This window comes from Hyperolius riggenbachi, chromosome 6 (genome assembly GCF_040937935.1).
Source record: "Hyperolius riggenbachi isolate aHypRig1 chromosome 6, aHypRig1.pri, whole genome shotgun sequence".
NCBI lineage: Eukaryota > Metazoa > Chordata > Amphibia > Anura > Hyperoliidae > Hyperolius > Hyperolius riggenbachi.
In genome coordinates this window covers 350,117,871-350,134,402 of record NC_090651.1, presented here as the reverse complement: position 1 = coordinate 350,134,402, position 16,532 = coordinate 350,117,871, and the positions used below count along the sequence as shown (strand labels likewise).

General features: G+C 48.4%; 1 protein-coding gene across 1 annotated transcript in view; it reads right to left on the bottom strand.

The window, feature by feature from the left end:
* The window catches only part of LOC137522246 (rho guanine nucleotide exchange factor 19-like), a 45,105-nt gene extending 38,887 nt beyond the window's left edge, over positions 1–6,218 (bottom strand). Inside the window, exon 1 of the mRNA XM_068242277.1 lies at positions 6,049–6,218. Within this exon, the coding sequence (XP_068098378.1) occupies positions 6,049–6,218 (170 nt within the window). The remainder of the gene's footprint in view (positions 1–6,048) is intronic.
* Positions 6,219–16,532: the final 10,314 nt, after the last annotated feature.

Below are 16,532 nucleotides of genomic sequence, written 5' to 3'. Positions count from 1 at the left end.
GAAAACATGCGGAAAATATTAGTGAATGTGGAAAAAATGCGGAGTTTACCGCTGGCGGAAATATAGCGGTAACATTTTAGGGTGTTTTTGCCTGTTAGTGAATAGAGCCCAATGTGTTCAGCTCGCGTGTCTGTCCGCTGTTTTTGAGGAGTCTTTTTTTTCCGATTCCCTGCACTTGGGTGGGCGGTTCGTTTTTGTGCTTAGGGGTTTTCTAAGCATTTTTTCTGAGCGGTTTTGTAATTCACTCCCTGGCACAAGTCAGGAAGTGAACTCTTTAACCCGGAAAAGAATAAATACAATGGGCTTGATTCACAAAAGAGTGCTAACTGTTAGCGCAAATTTTCGCGTTTGCGCACGATAGTAAAACGTTTTTGCGTGCAAACGTGGATTTTTGCGCAAAATTATTATTGTTTTCGCACGCAAACACGAATTTCCGTCCAAAAACGATAACGATTTTGCACAGAAATTTGCGTTTGCGCGCAAAACCGTGTAATTCGCGCAAAAAAATCGATCGCGTTCAAACGTGAAAATTCACGCGAAAACGGCCGTGCTAACAGTTAGCACTCTTTTGTGAATCAAGACCAATGTATTTATTCTTTAAAACGCGAATGCAATCGGTACACAAAGCGATTTTGTGAGCGTTTTGTGTTTATCCTATACCTTCCATTACCTTCCGTTATTATACCTTCCGTTATCGCCTCAAAAATGGTCCACGCACCACTTTACTGAACGGACAGCGCACGACCCGCGCTGATATGAACCTTCTCATAGACATTCATTGTCCACGCAGTCGGGGGGGCTTTTTAAAAACCGCACACGGGCGAAAAATAGGCAAAACCGCCTGCAGTGTGAACAAGCCCTTAAAGAAAGTCTAAAGCATTTTAAAATACCTGTTTTAATGGTGCAGGCCGCTTCAGCATTATAATCCAAACTGATTTGCTGCATTCCCGCGGCAGAACAAGGTCTTAATCACCAAAATGCGGGGTTTCTTCCTGGTAGAGGCAGAGCTTTGCGCAGTAACTCTGACTCTCCTTGCCCCTCTCAGTCTTCTTTCAATGAGAGGCGGAGATTGGACTGGAGGCAGAGCTACAGCACAAAGCTCTGCCTCCCCCAGGCAGCAAAACCCACGACCTGGAAAGTCATGGAATTTTGCCCCGGGATTTGGGGGGTATAAAGTCATGGTTCTGTCGAGGGGGTGCGGCGAATTAGTTTGGATTATAATGCTGAAGCGACCTGCACCATAAAAACAGGTATTTTAAGATGCTTCGGACTCTCATGCACGCTAATATTATCATGATTGTTATCATTACCTCACTGAATATCTGTAGTTTTGAGCTACATGAACTGGTAGGTGTAGTAGTAGGCGTGTCTGAACCAAATTTCTGCTAATGAGAACGCATTTTCGCATAAATGCTTTAACGTTTATGTGCATATTATACAATACAACAACATCTGAGAAGCACTTTTCTCCCATAGGACTCAAAGCTCATAAATTTGTATCAGATCTATACAGGGTTGCAGGTTGATTGTGTTACACCAGAAATTGTCCAATGTTCATAAATGCCAGACTAGACAGGCAGCTTTTCAGTTTGGATTGGATGGAGATGTCCTGATTGGGTGTGGCAGGGAGTTCCAAAGTGTAGGGTCAGCATGACAGAAGGCTCTGTCTCCAAAGATTTTAAGGTGGACTCTGGGGGGTGACCAAATTATTAGTTCCCTTTGATCTAAGATTGTTATCGGTGTGATGCAGTTGCAACAAATCTTTCAGATATCCAGGGCCCAGATAGGCAAGGATTGGTTTAGTCTGTATAGAGATGAACATTGCAGTAGTCCAGCCGCGATGTGATGATGAAGGCATAAACAAGGGTTGGAAGATTCGCTGCAGGTATGAGGTGTGTAATCCTTGCAATATTCCTTGGGTGAAAGAAGGAATGTTTCACAACAGCTGAGATTAGATTCCATCAATCAGTACACCCAGGCTGCGCAAAAAGTTACAGTGAGTTGGATTGAAAAAAAGACAACTGTCCCTAGAATTCATCCAGGCAATATGGCATGAGAAATGTATACCTTTTTCAATCTTTTACCACCTTATAAGCAAGCAGGTGTTAGGCCTAGTTTACACTACAAAACACAATCACTTAGGGCTGGTGCAAACCAACAACCACTAGCGGATCCGCAAACACTAGTGGTTTTTGAAGAGGTTTTTTTAGAGCGATTTTAGGCAGGTTTAGGCCCCATTCACACTTGCAAAACGCTAGCACTTTTGCTAGCGGTTAGCTCTGGCGATTTTTGGCATTTAAAGGGAAAAAAATACCCATTCACACTTGGCGCTTTTTTTTCCGCGATCAGCGCTTCTATAGCATTAAACAAAATTGCCGGGAAATCGCCTGAAAATGGTGCAGGATACAAATTTGCGTTTGCCGATTTGCATTAATCGCCGGCGATTAACGCAAATAGCCCAAGTGAGAACGGGCCCATAGGGTATTATGGCACTAGCGCGTTAATAGTGCCATTATTTTGGCACTAGCGTAGTTAATGCAAATCGCCAAACGCAAATTTGTATCCTGCACCATTTTCAGGCGATTTCCCGACAATCTCGTTTACTGCTATAGAAGTGCTAATCGCGATCGTGAAAAAATCGGCAAGTGTGAATGAAGATGTTTTCTCGTTAAACGCCAAAAATCGCCAGAGCAAAGCGCCGGCACTTTGCAAGTCTGAGTGGGGCCTTTTTCTGATCTTCTAAGCATGCCTAGCGTTTTTTGGAGCGTTTTTGTGTAGCAGATGTTATATTTTGTTACAATAAAGCTGAGCAGCTTCTGTAATAAAAACGCTTGGAAAACTGCTGTGATCCAGCATTTTTCAGAGCAGTTTTCCACTTTCCTATACTTAACATTGAGGCTGAATCGCCTCAGAAATCTCAAAAATGCTGACCCGAGTTTGTGTTTGGGGGGGAAAAACAAGCCGTTCTGGTGTACCAGCCCACCATTAGCCACGTGTTTTTTTTTTTACCCCTAAGCTTTTTAAAAAACGCTCACAACTGCTCTTGGTGTGCACCAGCCCTTAGTGATTATTAAAGGAATGTGTGCATTTTTGCACATTCGTCTACATAACAAATTACTCTAAAAATGGTACAGGCAGCAAGTTTTTGACTTTCTAAAAATTGAACGCTGTGTGAGAACACCCGCATAGGGTAGCATTGTTAGAGTGAATTGCCAATCGGCAAACTGAGCGCAATTGTTCTCAGTGTGAACCAGCCCTTAAAGTACACCTGAAGTGAGAGGTATATGGAGGCCGCTATATTTATTTTCTTTTAAACAATACCAGTTTCCTGGCAAGCATTCAGCTAATCTTGTAAGATCTGACAATAATGTCAGAAGCACTTGATCTGCAGCCAGTGGCATAGCTAAGGACCATGGACCCTGGTGCAAGTTTTAGGCCTCTTACACAGTAAGACATTGCGTTTGATGCGACATTAAGGTCGCATAAATGCCCTTAATGCAACGCATTGAAAGACTATAACTTGGACGTTATTTAGCCCTGCGTTTGGTGCGCCGTTTTCGCCGCACAGTGATAGAACGAAAACGGCGCATGCGTTTAAAAAAAACCAAAACATTACTGAGCATGTACAGTCTAACGCAGCTAAAAACGTGTATGACGCATAGCATGCAGCACTTTCATTTAACGTGCAGCATTAGACACCAACGCAACGTCTGCACTGTGAACAGCTCATTGATTTTTCATTGCTGTAAGTTATTGTGTGTTACATGTTGTTGTAACGTGCGACTTTAACGTCGCACTGTGAAAGAGGCCTTACATTGCTCCCCCCCAGCACTCTATACATAACAATTGATATTGCACCACAACACCTGCCAGGGACATCCACAGAATTAGGGCCAGTGCACACCAAGAGCGCTTCTGAGAACTTTTAAAAAATGCTAGCGCTTGGCTAATGTATTTGTATAGGATGAGCACACCAGAGCGATGAGCTTTTCCCAAACACTAACGCGGGTCTTGCAGCATTATAGGGGCAATTCAATGTTAAGGCTATTTGCACACCAAGACGTTGCGTTAGATGCCACGTTAAGGTCGCATAACGTGCACCTAACACAACGTATGGTGCTGCAAGTGAGGACGGTAGAGTGAGCCGCGTTAGGCGGCTCGATTCCTATAATGTCTCCCAGAGTGGCGCTGATTGGCCGGCGGGACCATGTGACGCGGAGCGAGACACTCCGCATCACGTGGTCCCGCCGGCCAATCAGCGGCCGCCAGTGCAGTGAATATTAAGTAGCCATGTGCGCGGCTACTGTAGCTGGCTCTCCCCGCCTCCTCTCCGCCCCCCACTGCGCATGTGCAAACAGTCTAAAGGCCTGTACACACTGCTGCGCTTTTAAAATCGCATGCGATTTTTAAAAGCGCAAGCCTTCATGAGAATAGGAAAAGCGCATCGCAGCAGTGTGTACAGGTCTCCGCGATTTTCATTATTTTTCAAAAGACCTTGCGATTAAAAAGCGCATGCGATTTGAAAAGCGCAGCGCAAGCGCAGCAGTGTGTACAGGCCCTAACGCGGCTATAGCCGCTGTAACGCCGTAGCATGCTGCACTTTCCGGAGAACGTGCAGCGTTACATGTAACGCAACGTGGGCTGTGTGAACAGCCCACTTGTGTTACATTGCTGTGCGTTGGGGGAGCGTTACAGGCGCACTAACGTGCGCCTGTAACGTCTTAGTGTGTAAGCAGCCTAAGTATAGGAAAGTGGAAAATCGTTCTAAAAAAGTGATTGAACAGAGGAATTTTCCAAGTGTTTTCTTTTAGTAAAAGCAGGTCACTTTCAGGTAAAAGTGTAAAAAAACCCAAAAAACATCTCTACAACAAAACGCTCCAAAAATCACTAGGCATAACTAGAAAATCGCTAGGCCCATGCCTGAAATCGCTTAGTAAAATCGCTTCAAAAAACACTAAGAACAGTTTATTAAAGAAAGGACGGTGGCGAGTATTTTGCAAAAACGTACACAACAAACACACTAGCATTAATTCCGTCGCCGTCAAATAAACCTGTTGCAAATGGCCTGATGTTAACGAATCCTAATGCTTTGCATAGGATCCATTCGCATACGTTGGCATCTGTTCTGTTCAGTTCCGGGCGGTGAACAGACAATTCATAACTGAGGGCTGAAACCCACTAGAGCAATTTTTTGATCGTTTAGGGAGGTTTTCAAACCGCAAGCGATTTCCCTAAACGCTCAGCTAATGTTAATGGATGGGCCAAATTCCACTGGAGCGATTGCGATTACCAAAATCGGAAACGCAGGACATGCAGCATTTTTGAACGTTAGCGTTTTGCGTTAGTGTTTCTGCAATGTAAAGTATATAAACACCGGCGTAATTGCTCGTCAAAACCTACACAGATAGATTTGCTAGCATTTTTAAATTACTGCACACTGTAAAAAAATGAAAATTAATTGAAAGGACCACACAATCACTACACAATCGCTAGCAAAAAGCTTACACTTTTTAGGCCTCTTTCACAGTGCGACGTTAGAAAAAGTTTTAACGTGTACTAACGCACAGCAATACTAAGTCTGTGCGACATTCACAGTGCACACGTTGCGTTTGTGTGTAGCGTGTAGCATTATTAGAAAGTGCTGCATGCTGTGCGTTATACACGTTATTAGCTGCTTTGGACTGTTTGCACATGCTCAGTATTGACCTGGAAGCATATTTTTCATTGCCTGTATGCCTACTGTATGTGACGATAACAGGGCATAGAGTTGCATTATGACATTTTTGGGACGTTGCGTTGTTAGTTTACGTTGCGACTTTAACGTCGCATCAAAACGCAACGTCCCAGTGTGAAAGAGGCCTTAAAGTCGCTACCAAAATCGCCAGAAAACGCTTATGAAATCGTTTACAAAATGCTCATTAAAAATGCTAGCAAATGCGATTTGAAGCAGATTCCAGGCCTGAAAGCGTGTATCAGGCTTTAGTCTTTAGGTGAATTTTTTCCCTTAAAGAGAATCAGAGACGAAAATTATAATAGATTTATACATACCTGGGGCTTCCTCCAGCTCCATCCGCATGGATCACTCTGACGCCACCATCCTCTGCCTTCTCTATCGCCCGGTAACAGGTCTCGTAACTTTCTTTGGCCAGACGCAGCCAGTTGTACGCATGCGCAGGCCGCAGGGACCCCTCCGTCTCTCCGGCGTCTGCCTTACACATGCTTCTGCGCAGTACAGAGGGAGGGCACTGCGCTTGCATCAACTGGCCGAAGTGACGGGACCCGGTAGCGGTAATTGAGAAGGCTGAGGATGGCAGCGTGGGAGCGATCCATGTAGATGGGGCTGGAGGAAGCTCCAGGTATGTATAAAACTTTTATTTTGTTGATCTCTGAGTCTCTTTAAAATGGACCTGAACTCTTGCACAAGACAGAAGGAAAACATAGAGAAATGCACCCTGTTTGTATTTAGAAGTCTAATTCCCCCTCACCTAATTTGTAAACAGGATGTAAACAATATGTCTGCTTCCATTAAAGCAGGAAGTAGACATGCTGCAGGATTTGTATCAACTGTAACAAAGAAATGTTTTTCTTTAAAGGTTATTATGCTGTTGCGTATCTTTTAGAGCAGAGAGGAGGTTCTGAGTTCAGGTCCACTTTAATAAGAACAATAATATTAATGGAAAATATTTAAATTCACGCAATTAACAATGAATACAGATGTTTTGTCTATTCAAATGTCTAACTGGGCAAAAAAATGAATGTACCGTGTATGGCCAGCTGTAGGTATAACAACACGGACGTCACCTGCGATGGTCAGACCTGTGTGGTTAGCCTGCCACAGAAGCAGCTATGCCGCGAGTGTATAAAGTGCAAGCATTATTACTGTAAGTTTGCAAATATTTTGCAGGTAACTTCTATTTATATTCCCTTTTAGAAATAAATAATTTACTTTTTTTTTTTTTTTTTTTGTAACTTACTGCAAGTTTGGTTGCAGGTTGAAACTAGACTAATCAAATGCTGCAAATTAGATGCATGCAAATTGATTCCCGCTAATCGCTAAAGCGCTTTTTAAAAACGCTAGTGCTATTTTAGTCTATGGCAGTGTTCACACTACAGTGACTAGCGGTAATCGTGGGCGTTCCGCGATTATCGCTAATCGCAAACGAGTTGCATGCAGCATTTTTCCGGCGATTTTGTAGCGATCGCCATTAGCATATATAGAAACGCTAATCGCGATAGCTCCAAAAACGCAAATTTGTACAGTGATTTTTCCACGTTAAATCGCAGAAAAATCACCCACAGAATACGCTAACGCAAATCGCTAGTGGTTAGTGATTTTAGGTGTGTACGAGGCCTAAAGGTACTCCAGAAATAAAAGCATTCACCACGTGTACTGTGTTCTGTAGCTCAGATCTTTATCGCCACCTAGTGTTTATATTACATGTTACTCCTAGATGTAGCGATGATTTAGTTAGTACGTGCATGTTTAAAGGGGTTCTGTTCTTTTTAAACAAAACAAAAACTGACACTTACCTGGGGCTTCTACTGGCCCTGCAGCTGTCCTGTCCCGAGCCATCCTCTACGATCCTCAGTTACACGTCGCCAGTTACGGTACAATTATTCGTCTAACTAGACGAATGCAACTGCAGGCGCGTCGTAGCGTCTCCGAGAGCTTACTGCGCAGGTGCAGTATGAGAAAACTTTGTACAGCGCCTGCGCAGGAGGCTCCCAGAGACACGAGCGGGAGTGAGGATGCGTGCAGCCGCGAAGGCAGAGTTGCATTCGTTGGGACGGTAACCGTCATTGGACGGTAACCGGCGGCGAGGAATGGATGATCGCAGAGGACGGCGCGGAACAGGACAGCTGCAGGAGGCCGATAGAAGCCACAGGTAAGTGTCAGTTTTTGTTTTTAAAAACAACAGAACCCCTTTAAGAATATATAAACAGGGCCGGATTTACCATAAGGCACTGTAGGCACGTGCTACAGGCGCCTGATGAGGGAAAGGCGGCTCACTCACTCACTCACTCACCTTCCCTAGTGCCTCCTTCCCTCTGCAGAGTCCAAAGCAGAGTGTAAATGAGAGTTTTCTCACACTGCTCTCGGCATTTAACTGACGGAATCTACCTTCCATCTGGGGGCACCTCTAGCTACTTAATACTGAGGGTACCTCTGGCTACCTAAAAGCTAAGGGGCACCTGTAGCTACCTATGACAGGCAAGGGAAATAAGGGAGAGGTGACAGCTGGGCCAGCCAGCACACTTGTGGTGCACTACGGTGGGGGTTTGTAGGTTCATGGAGGGTGAAGTCTAGGATGAGGACATCTGTGCCTGTAGGCTCCTGGGATGTAAATCTGGGCCTGTATATAAACAAGGGATAATTTGCATATTCAGCAGTGATGCATCGTTGGAGATAGTGATGCTCAAATACCCCTTTTTAAAATTCGAGTTTGGTCGAATTCGAATAGTAAATTATTCGAGGTCAGTCGAATATTCGAGTCGAATAATTTTTACTATTCGATTCGACCTCGGACTTCGAGCTCACTATTCGAGTCGGTATTCGAGCTCACTATTCGAGCTGACTATTCGAATTGGCCTTAAATAGCTTCCAACACTTGTTTTGAGGGTGAATGATGCAAGAAACATCTTTTTTTCCAAGTAACAACAGCAAGTGATTATGTGGGGATGTTCCTTTAAAAAAAAATGTGGAAAGAGAAGTTGTGTCCTTAATTTTGTTCAGTAGTGTTACTGTATATACTTGTTCTTCTTCTTCTTTATCTTTCTTCTTCTTCTTCTAGATCTTCTTCTTCTATATCTTCTTCTTCTTCTTCTTCTTCTTCATCATCTTCTTCTTCTTCATCATCTTCTTCTTCTTCATCATCATCTTCTTCTTCTTCATCATCTTCTTCTTCTTCTTCATCATCTTCTTCTTCTTCTTCATCATCTTCTTCTTCTTCTTCATCTTCTTCTTCTTCTTCTTCATCTTCTTCATCTTCTTCTTCTTCTTCTTCTTCTTCATCTTCTTCTTCTTTTTCTTCATCTTCTTCTTCTTCATCATCTTCTTCATCTTCTTCTTCATCATCTTCTTCTTCATCTTCTTCATCTTCTTCTTCTTTTTCATCTTCTTCTTCATCATCTTCTTCATCTTCTTCTTCATCTTCATCTTCTCCTTCTTTTTCAATATCGTCTTCTTCTTCTTCTTCACGTATTTCTCTTTTCAATTTTTTTTTTAAAGAAATGCAGCTATTTTTGAGCGTAACAAATAGCTGGTGGGCGCACGCATGTTGGAAGCGCCATTGTATGTGCTCCCTGGCAGTGGAAACACAAAGACAGCAGGAGGTAAATTCAGCAGCAGGAGGAGGAGGATGAGTGTGTGGCAGCAGGCAGTCAATGAGGCAGGCAGCTCGCCGTGACATAATAGCCCTGGTACCTAGCGGTGATACCAGGGCTGTAAATAAACACAACAGGAGGTCCCAGACAGCGGTCGTGCAGCCCACATTGTGTCCAATACACAACTGGGACAACACAGTTTTCAACCCGGGCACCTCAGAAAAATTAAACCTTTTTTTTTTTTAATGGTTTGTTTGGTTTTGGTTTTGCAACCAATATAGCTATTGTTTGACGTAATAGCTGGTGGCAGAGTGGCAGCAGAAGCTAATTCTGTGTACCCTGGCAGTGGGAAACACAGACAGACAGCAACAGCAGCAGGAGGAATGGAGGAGTAATGTGAGCAGCTATTGTTTGACGTAATAGCTGGTGGCAGAGTGGCAGCAGAAGGTAAATCATCTGTGTAGTGTACCCTGGCAGTGGGAAACACAGACAGACAGCAGCAGCAGCAGCAGGAGGAGGTGTGGAGGAGCAGTGTGAGTGTGGCAGCAGGTAGGCAGCGTGACATAATAGCCCTGGTACCTAGCGGTGATACCAGGTCTGTAAATAAACACAACAGGAGGTCCCAGACAGCGGTCGTGCAGCCCACATTGTGTCCAATACACAACTGGGACAACACAGTTTTCAACCCGGGCACCTCAGAAAAATTAAACCTTTTTTTTTTTTTTAATGGTTTGTTTGGTTTTGGTTTTGCAACCAATATAGCTATTGTTTGACGTAATAGCTGGTGGCAGAGTGGCAGCAGAAGCTAATTCTCTGTACCCTGGCAGTGGGAAACACAGACAGACAGCAACAGCAGCAGGAGGAATGGAGGAATAATGTGAGCAGCTATTGTTTGACGTAATAGCTGGTGGCAGAGTGGCAGCAGAAGGTAAATCATCTGTGTAGTGTACCCTGGCAGTGGGAAACACAGACAGACAGCAGCAGCAGCAGCAGGAGGAGGTGTGGAGGAGCAGTGTGAGTGTGGCAGCAGGTAGGCAGCGTGACATAATAGCCCTGGTACCTAGCGGTGATACCAGGTCTGTAAATAAACACAACAGGAGGTCCCAGACAGCGGTCGTGCAGCCCACATTGTGTCCAATACACAACTGGGACAACACAGTTTTCAACCCGGGCACCTCAGAAAAATTAAACCTTTTTTTTTTTTTTAATGGTTTGTTTGGTTTTGGTTTTGCAACCAATATAGCTATTGTTTGACGTAATAGCTGGTGGCAGAGTGGCAGCAGAAGCTAATTCTGTGTACCCTGGCAGTGGGAAACACAGACAGACAGCAACAGCAGCAGGAGGAATGGAGGAGTAATGTGAGCAGCTATTGTTTGACGTAATAGCTGGTGGCAGAGTGGCAGCAGAAGGTAAATCATCTGTGTAGTGTACCCTGGCAGTGGGAAACACAGACAGACAGCAGCAGCAGCAGCAGGAGGAGGTGTGGAGGAGCAGTGTGAGTGTGGCAGCAGGTAGGCAGCGTGACATAATAGCCCTGGTACCTAGCGGTGATACCAGGTCTGTAAATAAACACAACAGGAGGTCCCAGACAGCGGTCGTGCAGCCCACATTGTGTCCAATACACAACTGGGACAACACAGTTTTCAACCCGGGCACCTCAGAAAAATTAAACCTTTTTTTTTTTTTTTAATGGTTTGTTTGGTTTTGGTTTTGCAACCAATATAGCTATTGTTTGACGTAATAGCTGGTGGCAGAGTGGCAGCAGAAGCTAATTCTGTGTACCCTGGCAGTGGGAAACACAGACAGACAGCAACAGCAGCAGGAGGAATGGAGGAGTAATGTGAGCAGCTATTGTTTGACGTAATAGCTGGTGGCAGAGTGGCAGCAGAAGGTAAATCATCTGTGTAGTGTACCCTGGCAGTGGGAAACACAGACAGACAGCAGCAGCAGCAGCAGGAGGAGGTATGGAGGAGCAGTGTGAGTGTGGCAGCAGGTAGGCAGCGTGACATAATAGCCCTGGTACCTAGCGGTGATACCAGGGCTGTAAATAAACACAACAGGAGGTCCCAGACAGCGGTCGTGCAGCCCACATTGTGTCCAATACACAACTGGGACAACACAGTTTTCAACCCGGGCACCTCAGAAAAATTAAACCTTTTTTTTTTTTTATGGTTTTTTGGTTTTTGGTTTTACAACCAATATAGCTATTGTTTGACGTAATAGCTGGTGGCAGAGTGGCAGCAGAAGAAGGTAATTCTGTGTACCCTGGCAGTGGGAAACACAGACAGACAGCAGCAGCAGGAGGAGGAATGGAGGAGTAGGCGAGCAGCTATTGTTTGACGTAATAGCTGGTGGCAGAGTGGCAGCAGAAGGTAAATCATCTGTGTACCCTGGCAGTGGGAAACACAGACAGACAGCAGCAGCAGCAGCAGGAGGAGGTATGGAGGAGCAGTGTGAGTGTGGCAGCAGGTAGGCAGCGTGACATAATAGCCCTGGTACCTAGCGGTGATACCAGGGCTGTAAATAAACACAACAGGAGGTCCCAGACAGCGGTCGTGCAGCCCACATTGTGTCCAATACACAACTGGGACAACACAGTTTTCAACCTGGGCACCTCAGAAAAATTAAACCTTTTTTTTTTTTTTTTATGGTTTTTTGGTTTTTGGTTTTACAACCAATATAGCTATTGTTTGACGTAATAGCTGGTGGCAGAGTGGCAGCAGAAGAAGGTAATTCTGTGTACCCTGGCAGTGGGAAACACAGACAGACAGCAGCAGCAGGAGGAGGAATGGAGGAGTAGGCGAGCAGCTATTGTTTGACGTAATAGCTGGTGGCAGAGTGGCAGCAGAAGGTAAATCATCTGTGTACCCTGGCAGTGGGAAACACAGACAGACAGCAGCAGCAGGAGGAGGAATGGAGGAGTAGGCGAGCAGCTATTGTTTGACGTAATAGCTGGTGGCAGAGTGGCAGCAGAAGGTAAATCATCTGTGTACCCTGGCAGTGGGAAACACAGACAGACAGCAGCAGCAGCAGCAGCAGGAGGAGGTATGGAGGAGCAGTGTGAGTGTGGCAGCAGGTAGGCAGCGTGACATAATAGCCCTGGTACCTAGCGGTGATACCAGGGCTGTAAATAAACACAACAGGAGGTCCCAGACAGCGGTCGTGCAGCCCACATTGTGTCCAATACACAACTGGGACAACACAGTTTTCAACCCGGGCACCTCAGAAAAATTAAACCTTTTTTTTTTTTTTATGGTTTTTTGGTTTTTGGTTTTACAACCAATATAGCTATTGTTTGACGTAATAGCTGGTGGCAGAGTGGCAGCAGAAGAAGGTAATTCTGTGTACCCTGGCAGTGGGAAACACAGACAGACAGCAGAAGGGCAGTACACAGCAGCCCACTGTAGGTGTAAAATGTGTGGCTGCAGGCGACGTAATAGTCAAAGTGAACCAGGCTGGCTTAGTGAGCAGGAGCCAGGAGGTGGTAAAGGGTGGTAAGGCACATTAACGATGGTTCCGGCAGCCAGTTCATGTCCCCCTCTCGCCGACAACAGGGGCCAGGAACTCGCCTTCCACCCACGCCTGGTTCATCTTGAGAAACGTCAGTCTGTCCACAGACTTGTGAGACAGACGTGAGCGTTTCTCGGTGACCACGCCACCAGCTGCACTGAAGCAGCGCTCGGACAGCACGCTGGAAGGGGGGCAGGACAGCACTTCCAGGGCGTACTGCGCCAGCTCGCTCCAGATCTCCATGCGCTTGACCCAATACTCCATGGGATCAACAGGGGCATCGCTGTCAAGCCCGCTGTACGACCCCATGTAGTCAGCCACCATGCGGGTCAGGCGCTGGCTGTGACCGGAGGAGGATGCTGCTGCATGCATCTCCTCTCTAGTCACTGCTGCCGGAGCCTCTACAGTCCTGTAGAGCTCGTGGCTGAGAGACAGCAGGTCTGTGGGGCGCTTGCTGCTGCTGGATGCAGGCACCTGCTGCTGCCTCTGTGCTGGCTGCTGGACAGTGGGGGTGGAAGGCTGGGGGAAGGCTTCCTCCAAGCGCTCAACAAGGGCCTGCTGCAAGCTCCTTATTTGTTGCGCTGGGTCTCCTCCTGCAGGCGGCAGGAACTGGCTCAACTTCCCCTTGAGGCGTGGGTCCAACATCATGCTGATCCAGATGTCCTCCCTCTGCTTCATCTGGATCACCCTGGGGTCCCTGCGCAGGCACGTCAGCATGTGCGCTGCCATTGGGAAGAGGCGGGCCACGTCTGCTGGCACATCGACGTCAGTGCTGTCCTCATCCTCCTCCTCTGCCGCCTCATCCTCTCTCCACCCCCGCACCAACTCAGCTGCGCTGTGCTGATCCCCCTCATCAGCAGCCAGGTCAGGGACCTCCACCAAGTCCTCCTCCTCCTCCCCCTCAGAGGTGGACTGCGCAGCTGGTTGCCGCTCCTGCTGGTCCAAGGCTGCCGCTCCCTGTTCCAGCAAGCATCGAGGGCCCTGTTCAGCAGAGAAACCAGGGGCACCCACTCGCAGACCATAGCATGGTCCCTGCTCACCATGTTTGTGGCCTGCAGGAAGGGAGCCAGCACAAAGCACACCTGCTGCATGTGCCTCCAGTCATCATCGGGGACGATGGACGGGATGTTGCTGGTCTTGTCCCTTCTCTGAGCTGCGGAAACAGTGGCCAGGGCAAGGTACTGTTTGACAGCGTGCCTCTGTTCAACCAGACGCTCCAACATCGCCAGGGTGGAGTTCCAGCGAGTCGGAACGTCAAGGATCAGCCGATGGCGTGGCAGATCCAGCTCCTTTTGCACGTCTTCCAGGCTCGCACAGGCTGCAGCCGAGCGCCGGAAGTGACGCACAACATTCCTTGCCGTTTCCAGCAGTTCGCCCATCCCCTGGTAGGTGCGCAGGAACTTCTGCACCACCAGGTTCAGCACGTGGGCAAGACAGGGGATGTGGGTCAGGTTTCCCCTGTCTATTGCGGCAACCAGATTGGCCCCATTGTCGGCCACCACCTCTCCGACTCTGAGGCCTCTGGGGGTCAGCCAAATCCTCTCCTGCTCCTGGAGTTTGGCCAACACATGGGTTGCCGTCAGCTTGGTCTTCCCAAGGCTGACCAAGTGCAGCAGCGCTTGGCAGTGGCGGGCCTTCACGCTGCTGCTGAGGCGGGGGGTTTGGCCAGGTGTGCCGGAGGATGGCAGAGGATCGGAGGAACCTGCTGCAGTTCCCCTGACCCTGCGGGGTGGCACCACCCACTGTGTTGCTGCTGCTGCTGTGCCCGCTGCTGCTCTCCCATCCTCACCCCCTTCCACCAAGCTGACCCAGTGGACAGTGAAGGACAGGTAGCGGCCTGTCCCGAAGCGGCTGCTCCAGGAGTCCATGGTGACGTGGACCCTTTCACCAACCGCGTGCTCCAGCCCTCGCTCCACATTGGCCATCACAAAGCGGTGCAGTGCAGGAATGGCCTTGCGGGCAAAGAAGTGTCTGCTGGGGAGCTGCCAGTCTGGGGCTGCGCAAGCAAGCAGCGCACGAATGTCGCTCCCCTCCTGCACGAGCGTGTACGGCAGGAGTTGGGAACACATGGCCCGTGCCAGCAAGCCGTTCAGCTGCCGCACGCGACGGCTGCTGGGAGGCAGAGCCCTAACCACCCCCTGGAAGGACTCGCTCAAAAGGCTCTGGCGTGGCCTTTTGCTGACACGGGAATCAGCAGACACAGCAGAGGAGGCCACTGAGGACTGGCTGCCAGAACAGGCCTCAGTGTCGGCGGCAGGAGTTGCAGAGGGGGGAGGAGCAGTGCGTTTCCGCACTCCTGCTGGTGCTGCTGGAGGAGCAGGAGGGCGGGTGGCTGCTGTTGCTGCTGCTGCTGCTGCTGAAGGCTGTGCAGTGATGGGTGTGGTGCCACTGCCAGCAGCAGATGCCTTCAGCCTCTGGAACTCCTCATGCTGGTGGAAATGTTTAGCCGCAAGGTGGTTGATGAGCGAGCTGGTGCTGAACTTTAAGGGGTCTGCACCTCTGCTCAACTTCCGCTGACAGTGGTTGCAAGTGGCGTACTTGCTGTACACATTGGACATGGTGAAAAACCGCCAGATTGGTGACAGAAACTTCCCCCTACGGCATGGAAGCGCTGCTGCCTGTCTCCCTGTGGTGGTTGGGGGGGGGGCTTGGGTGCGGCTGGTGGTGGTACTGGCTGATGCTGCTGCTGCTGAGCCTGAGACACCAGCAGGCTGTGGGACGCTGCCAATGCTTGCAATGATGCGCCTCCTTGCAAGGCCCACAAGCGCATCCTCCTCCTCCTCCTCAGAGCTGCTGAGGACGACATCCCCTGGAGGTGGTGGAACCCAGTCTCTGTCTGTCACCGGGTCATCATCATCATGCCCCTCCTGAAACATGTCCTGCTGGGATGATGACCCCCCAAACTCCTCTCCTGATGCATGGATGGGACGCTTGACTGTCGCCACAGTCTTGCTGTCCAATCCCTCTTCCCCGAAAGTGCCCATCAGCATCTCCTCCTCAAAATCGCCAACAACAGCAGACAATACCCTGATGGTGCCTGGGGTAAAAAGACTGCTGAGTGACAGGTCGGCGACTGATGGTGAACTGGCCTCCTCCCCAGGCCCTGCTGGGCGGCTGCTGCGAACAGGGGTGGTGGTGGTGGTGGTGGTGGTGAGGGTGGAGGCCTCGGATGCAGAGCTGATGGCGGGCTGCTCATCCTCCGTCATGAGTTGCACCACAGTGTCTGCATCCTTTTCCTCAATGGGACGTTTCCGACCCGGCTGGAGGAAAATGGGAGCAGGTGCTACACGCTGCTGCTGCTGTGTCTCTGCAGCGTGAGTTGCAGATGCTCCTGCTGGGCGGCGCCCAAGGCGTCCACGGCCAGTGGCTATGGGAGGAATGTTAGCCACTGACGCTGCTGCTGCTGCTGCGGAACTGTGCATGGTGGCGCGCCCGCGGCCGCGGCTTGCCACAATGCTGCTCCCTCTCCTCCTGATTCCCTTGCTGCCCTTCCCCTTGCCCAAACCGCGCTGGCTGCCACTTCCAGACATCTTCAATGTTTTGGGCGTATAGACAAAAGTTTTTTAAAAGGGCGGGTGAAAAGTGGGGTACTTTAATGGAGTGGGTTGGTTGGTGAGGTGACTGAGTGAGTGTCCCCTAGTACAGTAAGTAAGTAGTAACAGTCAGGAAGTACAACTAGCAGTTACAATAATCAGTAG